General features: G+C 53.4%; 7 protein-coding genes across 7 annotated transcripts; 3 read left to right on the top strand and 4 right to left on the bottom strand.

Annotated features, from left to right (window-relative positions):
- Positions 1-413: 413 nt before the first annotated feature.
- On the top strand, positions 414-758 carry C8A04DRAFT_24190 (uncharacterized protein; the record flags this gene model as incomplete). Its single annotated transcript, XM_062779021.1, has 1 exon — positions 414-758. One exon carries the CDS (start codon positions 414-416, stop codon positions 756-758), a length of 345 nt encoding a protein of 114 aa, XP_062641014.1.
- Positions 759-953: 195 nt separating this feature from the next.
- Positions 954-3,367, bottom strand: C8A04DRAFT_24189 (uncharacterized protein; the record flags this gene model as incomplete). The annotated part of the gene is made up of 6 exons (XM_062779020.1): positions 954-1,355; positions 1,448-1,879; positions 1,940-2,425; positions 2,505-3,054; positions 3,117-3,262; positions 3,329-3,367. 6 exons carry the CDS (start codon positions 3,365-3,367, stop codon positions 954-956), a joined length of 2,055 nt encoding a protein of 684 aa, XP_062641013.1.
- Positions 3,368-4,208: 841 nt separating this feature from the next.
- Positions 4,209-4,919, bottom strand: C8A04DRAFT_24188 (uncharacterized protein; the record flags this gene model as incomplete). The annotated part of the gene is made up of 1 exon (XM_062779019.1): positions 4,209-4,919. One exon carries the CDS (start codon positions 4,917-4,919, stop codon positions 4,209-4,211), a length of 711 nt encoding a protein of 236 aa, XP_062641012.1.
- Positions 4,920-6,033: 1,114 nt separating this feature from the next.
- C8A04DRAFT_33797 (kinase-like protein) lies at positions 6,034-6,806 on the top strand (the record flags this gene model as incomplete). Its single annotated transcript, XM_062782604.1, has 2 exons — positions 6,034-6,252; positions 6,339-6,806. 2 exons carry the CDS (start codon positions 6,034-6,036, stop codon positions 6,804-6,806), a joined length of 687 nt encoding a protein of 228 aa, XP_062641011.1.
- Positions 6,807-7,640: 834 nt separating this feature from the next.
- C8A04DRAFT_24186 (uncharacterized protein) lies at positions 7,641-8,046 on the bottom strand (the record flags this gene model as incomplete). Its single annotated transcript, XM_062779018.1, has 2 exons — positions 7,641-7,908; positions 8,009-8,046. 2 exons carry the CDS (start codon positions 8,044-8,046, stop codon positions 7,641-7,643), a joined length of 306 nt encoding a protein of 101 aa, XP_062641010.1.
- A 2,432-nt stretch (positions 8,047-10,478) lies between these two features.
- Positions 10,479-11,476, top strand: C8A04DRAFT_24185 (E2-like conjugating enzyme atg10; the record flags this gene model as incomplete). The annotated part of the gene is made up of 3 exons (XM_062779017.1): positions 10,479-10,850; positions 10,913-11,134; positions 11,285-11,476. 3 exons carry the CDS (start codon positions 10,479-10,481, stop codon positions 11,474-11,476), a joined length of 786 nt encoding a protein of 261 aa, XP_062641009.1.
- Positions 11,477-11,509: 33 nt separating this feature from the next.
- C8A04DRAFT_24184 (uncharacterized protein) lies at positions 11,510-12,178 on the bottom strand (the record flags this gene model as incomplete). The annotated part of the gene is made up of 2 exons (XM_062779016.1): positions 11,510-11,824; positions 11,888-12,178. The coding sequence occupies 2 exons, from the start codon at positions 12,176-12,178 to the stop codon at positions 11,510-11,512; spliced, it is 606 nt and encodes a 201-aa protein (XP_062641008.1).
- Between the last annotated feature and the right edge of the window lie 292 nt (positions 12,179-12,470).

Below are 12,470 nucleotides of genomic sequence, written 5' to 3'. Positions count from 1 at the left end.
GGACATTTTGTGACGCCGTCGGCCGTGCTTGCCGTGCTGGTGTCCAAAACTTGTCGAGCATGACCCCGACAGCCGTTAATTACTCCAAACTCTAGTCGGTACCTAACGCACTTAATATCCAATTTGGTCGAGGATCAGAACCCGTGCTCGGAATTGTCCCGAAACCTCATCGGGCTCGGCAACCCCGCGATTCCGGCACTTCTGCGCGGAGCTCGGACTCGGGCGTTGTCCGGGCGGGTTGCTCCGGTATTTAATGCAGGTGTTGACTGGATATTTTTGCATGAAGCTCCCTGACTTATACGCAGTTCAATGTGACTTACCTACCTACCCCCCTCTTTAAACAATTAAGCACACCTGCCCGTATCTCAATTCTATCATCCCCCACGCTCAAAAAAGGGACAACCTCCGCAAAAATGCCCAGCACAGCAGCCATAACAATCTACATCTTCGGCGCCAGCGCCCTCTACCAAGGCGCCAGCATCCTCCTCGCACCCCGCCAGGCCCTAGCCACCAGACAACTCCCAGAATCCGCTCGCCCCGCCCTCACCGCGTTCGGCGTGGCCATCTCGGGTCTCGGCGCCTACTACACCCTGGCCGCCTACCAGGAGAACAGGACTTTCTTTGCGCTGACGCTGTTCAGGATCCCGGCCGCGATCATTCTTGGCGCGCAGGGTCCTGGGTGGCGGCCGATGGCGGCGTGGGAGGTGTTGGCGACGTTGGCGACGGCTGCGTCGTTGGCTTGGGAAGGGTGGGCTTGAATGAAGGCGGGGATGGAATGGGATGGTCTCCTCAGGTGGAAAGGGAAAGGGGGGAAGTCGATGTCAGATATCTACTTTTCACCAATATTTCGCAGATTGTATCAAATAAACCCTCAAGACTGGAGCGCTGCGTGTTTACGGCTACAATTGAGCCAGGAATCGAATCATCATTATTCCCTAGTTCCTAATACATGCTCAACCATCATACGAAGATAGACCAGTATCCAACGCACCTGACCCCTTCACCCCTCTTTTCCGGCTGCTCTCCAACCCTTCATCCAACTCACCATCTAACCCCGGTCCCATTCCGGGTCCCTTCCCCGTCCCCCACCACTCAACACCCCGCGCAGCCACCCACCTCCTGAAATTGCCCAGCTCCCCCGTGAACCACAGACCCAAGAACATAACAACGGCCGTCACGGGAACGGCAGTGGCCCAGTAGACCCACTGGCCGATGTCCATGTCGCGAATGTCGGCCGTGTTCATGCCGAAGATGGAGGAAACGGCAGACAACGGAAGGAAGATGATGGTGACGATGGTGAAGGCATAGATGGCGCGCTCCTGTCGGTCTTTGGTACGGCTTAGGTTTGTCTCGTTCTGTTGTCGGCGTCGAGGAGGTGGTGGTTAGTTAGTTAGTTAGGTGATGAAGGAAGGAGTGGGTAGGTAGGTTTGGTATGAGGAGGACTCACGGTTCTTTTTAGTATGTTTGCCGTGTCTCGCATCATCTCGAGGTCGCTCTTCTTTAGAGAGAGATCCCTCAAGCATTCCTGGAGTAGAACGGAACTGAATCCGGTGGGCCCACGATCGCCACGCTCGTTTGGCTGGAAGATCTGGTCGGCCATGGATGTCATGTTGTCGTATTCGGGAGGTCCTATGCGGCGGTACGGGAAGAGGTGCATCTGTCCCGGCTCTCTGTCCCTGTGATGCCTATTTAATTGCGTTTCCGCCTGCGCTAGCTTGGCACCGACATTCCGGGCCACGCTTTCTCCCCTGCGCACGAGACCCTCGAGGATAGAAATTTGTATATCGACCGTCCAGTCTATTATGGACAGCTCCTGGAGGAACAGGTTCAATTTCTGGTCGTTTCGACGGTCTGGATGCCCCGTGGTCACTTCGGACTCCTGTACCAGATTAGTAACGAACAACGAAGCTCGGGGAGACCGTGGCTATGAGTAACCCACAATCATGTTAAGGTAAGACCCGTAAGTGTCGGAGACACTCGGCATGTTGGCGGTAGCGTTGTTCGTGAGCTTCATCGCCATGAGTGCCACCAAATCGCACGGGAGAACCGCCAAATGCTTGATTGTAGCCGGTTCTGAACCGCACGCCATTATTTCCTTGATGCCGTCCCAGATATCGGATTTCGCCCTCTGTGCTAGGGCTATGCCTCGCCGCGAATCCGAGGGGAAAACCACGAGCGCAAGGGTGATGTGTACCCACGCGTCGGCTAGGACCGGAGGTGCCTCGATACGCGCGCGATCAGATTCTTGGATGTTGGCGAAGGTTTCGCCAAAGGAGAGAACATCGCTCCGTATGTCGTCCAAGGCCGATGTCAGCATGTCCAGTTCCGTCGCCCACCGCCGTCGGTTGACTCCGAAAACCTGTTTTCCCGAAGGTCGCGATCCGGATTGGGCTGGGCCAAAGTCAGGGGGTCCGGTAGGTGGTTGCTAAGTGGTGGTGACGGACAAGTCCTGGGTTAGCTGGGTTTAGCCCCGGGCAACAAACAGACAGGCTCTGGGAACGCACATTGACAAGGGCTAGGACAGCACCCCAATACCTGCCCGTGGTGGCGACAGAAGCATCCGGGGAGAAAAAGAACCTGAATATGGAGTCTGCCGCGTTGAAGACTTTGACGCGTTGATCAAAGTCCCGCTGGTGGTCCTCAGACGGCTCGCTGAGTTCTAGATTGCGTCGTTCGGTGTCCATCGCATCGTGAACGGCGGAACGGTCGGCTACCTCCACGAATTTGTACAGGCGCCGGTCTTTGAAGATGGTCTTTGTGAACATCTGGTTTTCCAAATCGGCGAAATACTGCTTGATGGTTTCATTCTCGAAGAAACGCGGCGGAGCTGTCGGGGAGACCGTGTTGGTAAAGCCGCCCAAGTAGGCCAACACGCCGCTGTACGAAGGCTCCGTTTTAGAAATGGACGGACGTCGCTTCTTTTGTTGAGTTTGAGTCGATTGTGGTGACCCCGGCGCGAGCAGGTTTTGACCGCCGTGGGACGAGGGGACGGGTGAACGAGATGTGTCAGGTAATGGAGCCAGGACTTCTGGCTGTGGCAGGGTTGGGCGAGGCCTGGTCGGGGTTAGTGACCTTGCGGGCAGTTGCTGCGCAACGTTGGAAGGCTTCGAGCTCACTTGACATAAACGTCCAATACTATCTTCTTCTCATTTCGAACGGCCAGCCGGTAGAGTTGAGGCCAATGACTGGGCCGGACAACCCTGAAGCGCTGAAAGAACTGCAGCTGAAGAGGCTGGTAGTGGCGAAAATGGGAGACGAACGTCTAAAATACAGCGTTCAGCGCCTCGTTGTTCCCGGTAGGTAATTGGCAATGGTTGCAGTGACTTACAAACCAGGTTTGGCACTCCTGGACGGGAATGGTCCACATGACGGTTCCTTGATACTGTATCAATAACGTCTTTTCTATCAGGGGAGCAGCAGGCTTTGGCAATGGCAAGGGCTTGATGGTTCTGGTGATTATATCTTTGCAAAGAGCCTCGCTGCTAAGGCGGCCGTAGGTCACAAGCAAAGCTATGACGGTCAGCAGAGGCGAACAACGTACCAGCTATCGTTAAAAATGTGCCGGGGCGCAGGACTTAATAACAAACACCTACAGTTGTCGATAATGAGACACCAAATCTGCGACACGTGAAGGCAGAGGCCGCGGGCAGGACCTTTCTGTTGACACACGACCTGCTGCATGTCCCGGCTGCGAGGTGTGCGAGGGTATCTCGCTTGAAGCAGCGTAGGGGCCGGGAATGAATTCGTTCGGTTGCTATCCGCGAGAAGGCCGGAGTACGGTTCTAAGCTCAAGTATGGCAAGCAGACCCACGTAACGGACCCGGAGCCAGAGTCCCTGCCTGCTAGGAACGGAGGGTCATGGCGGAGCCTTGGTTTCATCTGTCGAATATATTTCGCGTCTGATGCCTGGACGGTCGTGACGTGGTCTCGTTTGATGCCGGTCGACATGCCCCGCAGCACGACCAATTCAGGGGTAGAGAGACCTGGAATAGCCCTCACTTGTGCCTAGAGCCGAGAAGTATTTAGGTGTCATTTGAATTGCGGTATAGGTTAAAGAACAGATGAGGGTGGATGACGTAAACATACCAACAGGTCATCAATGTCCATAGACGAGCACTCTATATGGCTACCCGGTGAATATGTAAGTAGTTGATTAGACGGCGCGGGAGACGGAGTCGAAGGGAGGCTTACATCCACCGGAACATGGCCTAAGACACGGTAGCCCTCTCGCTCAATACAGCTGTAAGCTTTGCAGAATGGTGGCCATGCTCGTATCCATCGCTACTGTATTGCGACTCCAGGACATGGTAGGCGGCAGGGCTAAGGGTCTCATCGGCTGCTGAGACTTCCTCGTCCTGTGCGGCCGCGCCTGACTCGTTGTCGGAAAGGCCGTCACCACTAAGCTGCGGGCTCCCATTTTCCCTACCCGCCAGCTCGCCGAATGAGTAGAAGACGGGCTCCGGGTCGAGGTCAAAATAATAATTCACCACACCCGGGTCCTCGTCCCGAAGTCTGGTGTGTCTAGCGATTCGGGGGCCCGACTCGTCCGTGTCCGAAGCGCTATCAGCTCTCGGTTCCAGCCGAGACTGCGGAGGTTCCTCGTGCTTGCGACGCAGTTCCACGCGCTGGTGAATTGGCTCTCCCTCGCGATACGGACCCCGCTCATGAATCGCCTCCCGCTCTCGATACGGACCCACGGGGTCATATGTACCTAGGGGCCGTCTGTGGTAGACATCCCGAGCACGCATGGCTTCCCGATGACCATCTTCAAATCCAACGCCTTCGGCCGGCCTCCTCCGCCCGTCAGAGGGCGCGGCATAGCCGTATTCCCATTGCTGCGACAGGCTGGACACTGGTTTTGTTTCAACGCGGGATGACCGGTGACCCTGGGCATACCCGTGGCGAGCGAACGAATCCATTTTTCGTGAAGTACGGGTCGTGTTGGGGCCGCGTGTGGGTTCCCAGAGTTGAGCCTGTCCCGACTAGGGTACACAACGCCGGACGATGGTGTGGTCCGGGTTCTTCTAGAATGGCGGAATGATGGGCGTGAGAAAACGTCCTTCATTAGTAACAGTTGAAACTTGAGGCTTGCCGCGTCCGTCGCGAAATCAATCCTCCGGGAAATCAGTGTCTGAAGGTCGGGGTAGCACCTGCGCGACATGCGCGTATAATATATAAATTGGAAGGGGCGGCCTGCTTTTCTTTTCCTCCCATCCTAGGTACTCGATATGACCACTAGAAATGAGAACTGAGAGACTAACAACGAGGGCCGACGTTTGTCATATACATACATTGAGAGGGTGCTGCGCCTCAGCCCAGCCGCCCAATTAACTTTTTCGGGAGTGATGTTTTCAGCTGGTAGGCCCCGGCAACACCCCGGAAACGAGCCACTGCCTACATGAAATTCCTTCCTTGTGATCTTCCCGCTGAGGGAAGTGGGTAAACAAAGTAATAATCAACATAGATATACTATACTAGTACCATCATTACCCGGCTAGGAGTTACCCATGTCATAAAGATATAACTACAGGCAATATTAACAGCAAGTGTAATAATTATACGAAATATATGCGGCATGGTGCGCAAGTTGACCTAGCACGAATGTCCATACTGAACAGGGGCATATGGAAAAGGGTTAGGGTTGAACGTGGCTCGGGAACGCGTGTGAACTCTGTCATCCAGGGATGGCATCGACCCCCCCAACGCGTTCGGTCAATTCTCACAAAACACAAACATCCGCCCTGCTCCATCTAAGCAAAACGGTGTTGATGCGCTACCCATCGCTCGTGGGGCTCTTCGCTGATCCAGAATAAAGGGCCCAATCCGGATTTGGTATTGACCGCATTTATATTCCAATTGATGTCGACTGGGCTGACATGTGTGAAACAGGTGGATAACTGGATATGCTATGAACCGAAGCGACCACGTGAACTCTTGAATGAGGAGGGCATTTGCAACACCCAGCCAAGTTTATGAAACACGGAAGGAGTTGACACTGCTTGTTTGAGAGGATCACCCCGCGGTCTCTCCCTCATGGAGACGGATGAGATCAAATACCCTGTTGGGTCTAGCTTAAAGGATCTGGTATCTTATGGCATCTCAGGACTTGTTGTTCTAGACAAAGCGTCGCAGACAGTCATCAAGACGCCACTTTCTGACGACTGCGAAGACGCCTTGGCCCGGGAGCGCGATATCTATGCTCGACTCACCGAACGGGGCGGCCATCCCGGGATCCTGCGCTATCACGGGACGGTGGAGTCCGGCATCCGGCTGCAGTACGCGCCAACGGGGACATTCGCGCATTTCGCACATTCCGGGCCCCCAAACAAGGCCTAGAGATAACAACCAAACTACACCAGCGATGGACGATGCAGATTGCCGAGGCACTGGCCTTTGTTCATTCTGCCGGGGTTGTTCACGGCGACCTTACATGCCACAATGTTTTTCTTGACGGGGAGTTAAACGCAAAGCTGGCCGACTTTGCTGGCTCCTCGCTCGATGGGTCTGGACTTCTTGTTTGTGTCGCCGCGAGCCACGAATACCCTGGCCCTACCATGTCTACACAGGGTGATACTTTTGCCTTTGGGTCTGTTCTTTACGAAATCGTAACCGGCGACTCCCCGTTCAAGGGGCTGCCGGACGGCGAGATCGAAAATCGTTACAAGAAAGGCCAGTTTGCCGATACCTCGTCACTCGGGAAAATGGGAGTCATCATCCGAAACTGCTGGCTTGGGAAGTATAATGGCTTTGATCCACTTCTCCGTGACCTAAAAGGTAATCTCATGTTAATTACGCCGGGTCGGTGAACGCCCCGTTTTGTCATCTTGTAATAGTCGTGTGTTGTGTTAACTCCAAGCAGTGCAGCGCCCGCCGGTCCTTTCCCGGTGAAGCCAAAGGACCCACGACAAGATAAAGCGACTTATCTCAATGTTCGTATGATGACAAGTTGTATGTATTTCCAACTGGGGGCCTCCCTGAGCTCTCCAGAATCAGTGACTAGCTAACTAGGTAAGATACTACTTCCCGTCCCTGAGGATCGCTCCTTTCATCGTGATCCTCCTGTTGTGCTCGTGTTCCCAACAGCCATGTTCAACCCTAACTCTCTCACCCCCGGTTCATGGCGAGTCGACTTTTTGCACATACCTACCTAGGTACACAATCAATATTGAACAACTTCCAACCACTGTCTAGTAAATAGGAATCCCTCGTCCAATCAAAACTACTTTTACAGCGTTAACATGGTCCTGCTCATGATTCCGCAACACCACTTATCCGAACAGAATGGGATTTCAGAGGCCAATAATATGATTCGTCGGTGTCTCTAGATGGATAGGTAAGTTAACGAACACGGATTGTAAAAACAAACGAAGCCTCGCATCTCCAGGCGATGAAGAGGAAAAAGACTGTTATTGTTCCAGTAGCAGACATTCAACCCCAAAGCTAGCCCAGGTCAAGTGCTACCCCAGCGTCAACGTCTAATCGATGCAATTGATCCGGTCAATTCAATATAGGATCCCCCGACGCCCAGCGTCGCCGTCTATAATTTACTACATGTGCCTAAACCGTCCCGCGGTTAATGCCCCGACATCCAAACTCCTCTTGATCAATCATCCCCCCAGAATACCAATAATTACCAGACCCTAAGCCCGACGCAACACCTCCCAGCTCATGAACTCCCCGACCTCAAACCGCCGGTTGCTGTTGGGACCGAAGTTGACGGCCGTCATATGGCCGGTGCCGTTGGGCCCCTCATAGCAGCGGACGGTTGTCGGGTAAGGGGAAGGGGCGCTGAACGCTACCGAAGTCGGCACGCCCCTCACATTTTCCAGCACGTTGTAGTGGGAGAGGAAGTCTACCGACCGACCGCCCGAGTAGGCGTTCACCCGCCAGGACCGCCTGGCATCACTCCTGTGGTGTTGGGAATCAGGTTAACATCACACGAGCGAGCAGCTTCCTGGTGGTGGATGAAGCGGAAGGGTGCCTTGGGTGCCTTGGGGGGATGGCTTACTGAGAGACAGACGCGGAAGCACGAGGACGGCTAGACATTGTGTTGGTTTGGAAACGGAAAGTGGAGTGAGTTGTGGTTGGTGGATGTTGAGAAGTTGAAATGAGAGCTTGAGTGAAACCGGTTCACTAATTAAGTTGAAGTGAGGATGCTAGTTGTAACGGCGATGCTGATGATAATGAGGAGAGAACAGCCAAACGAAGGGAGCAGACAGGACCTTTTATACTTGGATATAACCCCCCAGACACATTCTAAACAGAAACCACGCTCAGGTCCCAAGCTTTCACGGTCATGATCTGACTTGTAAGATCCCACCCATCACTCATGACGGCGCCGATAAACCAGCATCGAGGCCATGGCCCAGCCTTGTTCAGCACGAGGTTACGGGCAGCGGCGAGAACTGAAACCTCATCGACTCCTGTGGGTTTCACTGGCACGGCCAACTTCGAACTGTTTTGCAAACCAAATTAGCCCAGAAAGAGGCCATGTACTCGATTTTTGTTAACATATACGGATAGTCAGGGTGAAGAGATGGCCGTGAACAAGGTCGACATGTCGTTGCTCGGCCTGACAATCAGTCCACGATTCCATCAACGCCACAGGCCAGTCCAGGGTTGGACGGTGGCACGTCGACCATTAATCCACCAACCGGAAACAAACTAAATAACTACACCGTAAAAGGAAGCACAGCACGAAATGCCAATTCGAGACTCATCTTGCGGAGAGGATCGAGGACCAGCCGCATAGTGGAAGATGAAAGTTTGTGCGTGGGCAGAGGTTTAGGGGTCCAAATTAATTATTTTAAGTTGTGTGCAAAACGCGTGTTGAAATTCGCAAATTCTAGTAATTTCCTTGTCTCCCCCATTGGGCCCATTCTTCCATTGAGATAGGTTGTGAGGTTATGCGCGCTGAGCGGGCCCGTCATCACGCCGTGACCCTATTCCCGAGCGCACTCAGGAATTATCACCTGGGTACCCATTTGGGTAATGGTCTGTTGACCGAGCCACGGCCAGCACAGCCCATTACGCGGTTTTATTATTACCTTTATTGAACGTGAAAAGATTCGGTATTTGTGGAATCATTGGTAATTATTGGTGATGAGTGGGGCTCAAGATCCTATGGATTTCCGATCCTAGACGAAACAGGACACAAGTTGCTGCGGTTTCCAAGCTGAAGTCACCCTGGCGGCCCAGGAACAAAATTAGGATTTAAGAGGGGTTATCAAAACGACCACGTTCTGTTTCATCTCTTTTACCCCAAGAATTTATCTTAATCCCCCAAACGGATGCCACTTGGCAGGGGTGCGGACAGGTGAAGCCGACTTCAGTAGGGATGAATGAGGTGGTGATGTCTTCAGGGATTCCAAGTAAGTGGAGGAAGATGACGCCGCGGCCGCTGAAATAGGCCTGTATGCTGATGGGTCACTGGTGAGAGTAAACAGGTTTGTGGGACTGGGTTATGTTTCTGGTATGAGTCTGGAATGGGAAAGAATCCTTTGTTGAGACCAATCTTCCAAATGGAGCCGTGTCTAATGACCGAGATTCAACTCCCAGGTTTTGAATGTGAGCTGCCCGACATCGCTACCAGCCTCTTCTTATGGACCGAGTTCAAAGGCAGCAAAAACAAGGTGAAATAGGTATGTACATATAACGATGATTATAGTTCGGTTACATTAATGGCTAGCAGTTCCTTCTTTAGATCAAACCCATATAATATAACGCGACCATTACGTATATTTCTGGGTATTTCTGCGCCCAGCCCATATGAACTCAACCCCACATGGGTACCCAAACGGGTTATGGGTTGTATTTGGGTCCTATCCAGAGGTAAAACCCCATCATGGGAGTTTTACCGTGGTACTATTGACAGGCCTGCAAAAGGCGGGAATGTCCGGGTCGCCTGTAAAAAGTTATAGTGCAGCCGGGGGGGAGACACGCAATTCTCCTTATAGTATTATGAGGAGGCGAGTCCCTCGTTGATTCTGGGATCGCAGTCCGGGGGACAGCCAGACCGTGATGAGGATACAAGGCGCGATGAGGCCACGCCGGCGTTGTAGAAACCGTAGGCCACACACAACATGTCTTGGTCCGTTCATCCACAGGCCTTAGTCGACAGTCTTATCAAATTGCCTGCCTCACTCGAGTTACAAATCAAAGACTAGCCAGAATTCTCTACGTACGTACTTACCATATGAGCGTGAATAAATTACGTAAGCTCCACAGTGCGGGTTTTGGGCATGATAATTCTAGATTCTGAACTGATTAAACCATAACTCGACGACCGACCGCTTGTAAACTGTCCACAAACCGCAGTTAATCACGGATAGTCAGCAACCCACACGGTCCATTTCCGCTCACAGGCCAACCCCCAAAAGAAAACAGAGTTTATCGCACACCTGACATAACCCAACCCTACCATCCCCGCAGTCCTCGAACTGCTACACTTTTCCATCTCATCCCAACTTCACTGCGCCATGCCACAGTACCAAGCGTCTCTGTCCACGCCCCACCTCACACCCGAATCCTTCGCCGAAGTTTGTGACCACTTTGATCGCCGTTACTGCCAATCTCGGCTCGGCAGCACTCTTCGTCAACGCTGGAAGCTACGCCAGCGAACAGCATTGCAGGTCTTTAGTGGTACATTTGGAGGATTCACTGTAGGGCCGGGGTATCGGTATTTGCAAATTGTCCGGTCACTAGCCGAGGATAATGCAGGGCGGGATGGTGATATGGCGGAGCTTTTGGGAGGCTTCTCGTTTGAAGAGAGGACAAGAGGGAACCAGGGTGGGGATGAAGGTGAAGGGGGGGATGATGAGATGATGAGAGCGGAGGAGGACGACCAGGAGGTATGTGAGGGAAGAAGTCTCGGCTGTTACGCGAAGGATGTTATATGGACTGACACTCCCAGGCCATCGTGACTATGCCACCTCAGGACACAGCACCCCGGCACGGACAAGTGGTATATGAAATCCACTACCACCCGACCTACTCAGCACCTTGTCTATGGTTCAATCTCCACGGACTGCCCGACGGCGAGAACCCTCTCAGCATCGACACGGTGTTTTCACGGCTGGTTCCCTCACAGTACTGGCCCGGCTTGCAGGGCGGCATTGGTGGTATCTCGATGGACGTACGTTCTCCCTCGTAGATCTTTCTGCCATCTCTGTCCATTTTCTTTCTGGTTTATATTTTTCGTCATATATGGGGCTGCTAAATACAAGTGGTTAACCGGGACTCTCCCAATCATGGTTGCTAGAACTAACACAAACCATTGTTGCAGCATCACCCCGTCACAGGCGAACCTTCATTTTTCGTCCACCCGTGCTATCTCGCCGACGCCATGGACGGGTTTCCCGACCTCACAGAACAAAACTACCTGGTCAGGTGGCTCGGCTTAGTGGGTGGTTGCGTCGGGCTGTGGGTGCCAATGCAGATGATCGTCGACTCCGAGCCCGAGGAGAAATGGTCATAGCAGTTTCTTTTTGTGGGTTTCTGTAGGGGGGTATCATTCGTCCTCGCTCTCCTCCTCCATCGCCACGTCCTCATCGCTCTCTTCCTCTTCCGCCTCTTGCTCATCTTCTCGGGCCCTCTTCACGCCGCGGTTCTCAGGCGTGCCAGCATCGGTCATGACGTGGTCAGTGCCTGTGGGTTTCGGCGGGATACCAGGCACAGCTGCTGGTGCGCCGGGTACGGGTGCATTGAAGATGCTTTGTTGGAGATCGGTCACCTCGACGCGGGCGGCAGTCGCGGCTGTGGGGACCTTGAACGAGCCATCGAGTTTGGCGATGATGTTAGACTTAGACCTGGCGTACGAAATTTTCTGATCCCAAATTAGCCAAGATGGTACCACAGATAGATGTTAATTTCTAGAATACCAGCCTACCATTTCACGCCCAAAAAACTCAAACCCGTCGAGAGACCGCATCGCCTGGGTCGCTGTTTGCACATCCTTGAACACAATGTGCGCCTGACCGCGCATTTTCATCGTCTTGAGAGCCACAACGTCCAGAACCGCGCCATACGTCGAGAAAAGTAGGTAGAGCGCTGTCCGTAAATCTTCCTTCTGGATCTTGGTAGAGGGGAGGTTCGTCACGTAAAGCGTTTGGTTTGGCGGCACCGAAGCCACCTTTGCTGGGAGCCCCGGCGGAAGGGCGCGGCTGGCGATTGTCGTCATCTTGTCGTTCGAGGATCTATATGGAGAGTGAGTCTCGCCGATTGAGGATTCGGCGTGGTGGCGTGACGAGGTGCTGGTTGGGCACCGTCAGGGTCGCGTGTCGGTTCGACTCGGGTACGTGTATGGAGGTTGAAGGTTGAAGCCAAAAATCTACGATTCCACCGCCCCATGGAACCCAGCCCCAAAGCAACCCAATTCGGGAGGAGCAGGGGGGGTTTACAGGGGTTCGAGTGTGGGTCAACCCCACCATCAGTTCCCGCCAGCAACGTCAGCTCACCCAGAAACCTGGAAG

This window comes from Dichotomopilus funicola, assembly GCF_033296635.1.
Source record: "Dichotomopilus funicola strain CBS 141.50 unplaced genomic scaffold C8A04scaffold_2, whole genome shotgun sequence".
Taxonomy (NCBI): Eukaryota; Fungi; Ascomycota; class Sordariomycetes; order Sordariales; family Chaetomiaceae; genus Dichotomopilus; species Dichotomopilus funicola.
The sequence above is the reverse complement of the archived record's forward strand: the minus strand, read 5'-3'. Positions and strand labels throughout refer to the sequence as shown.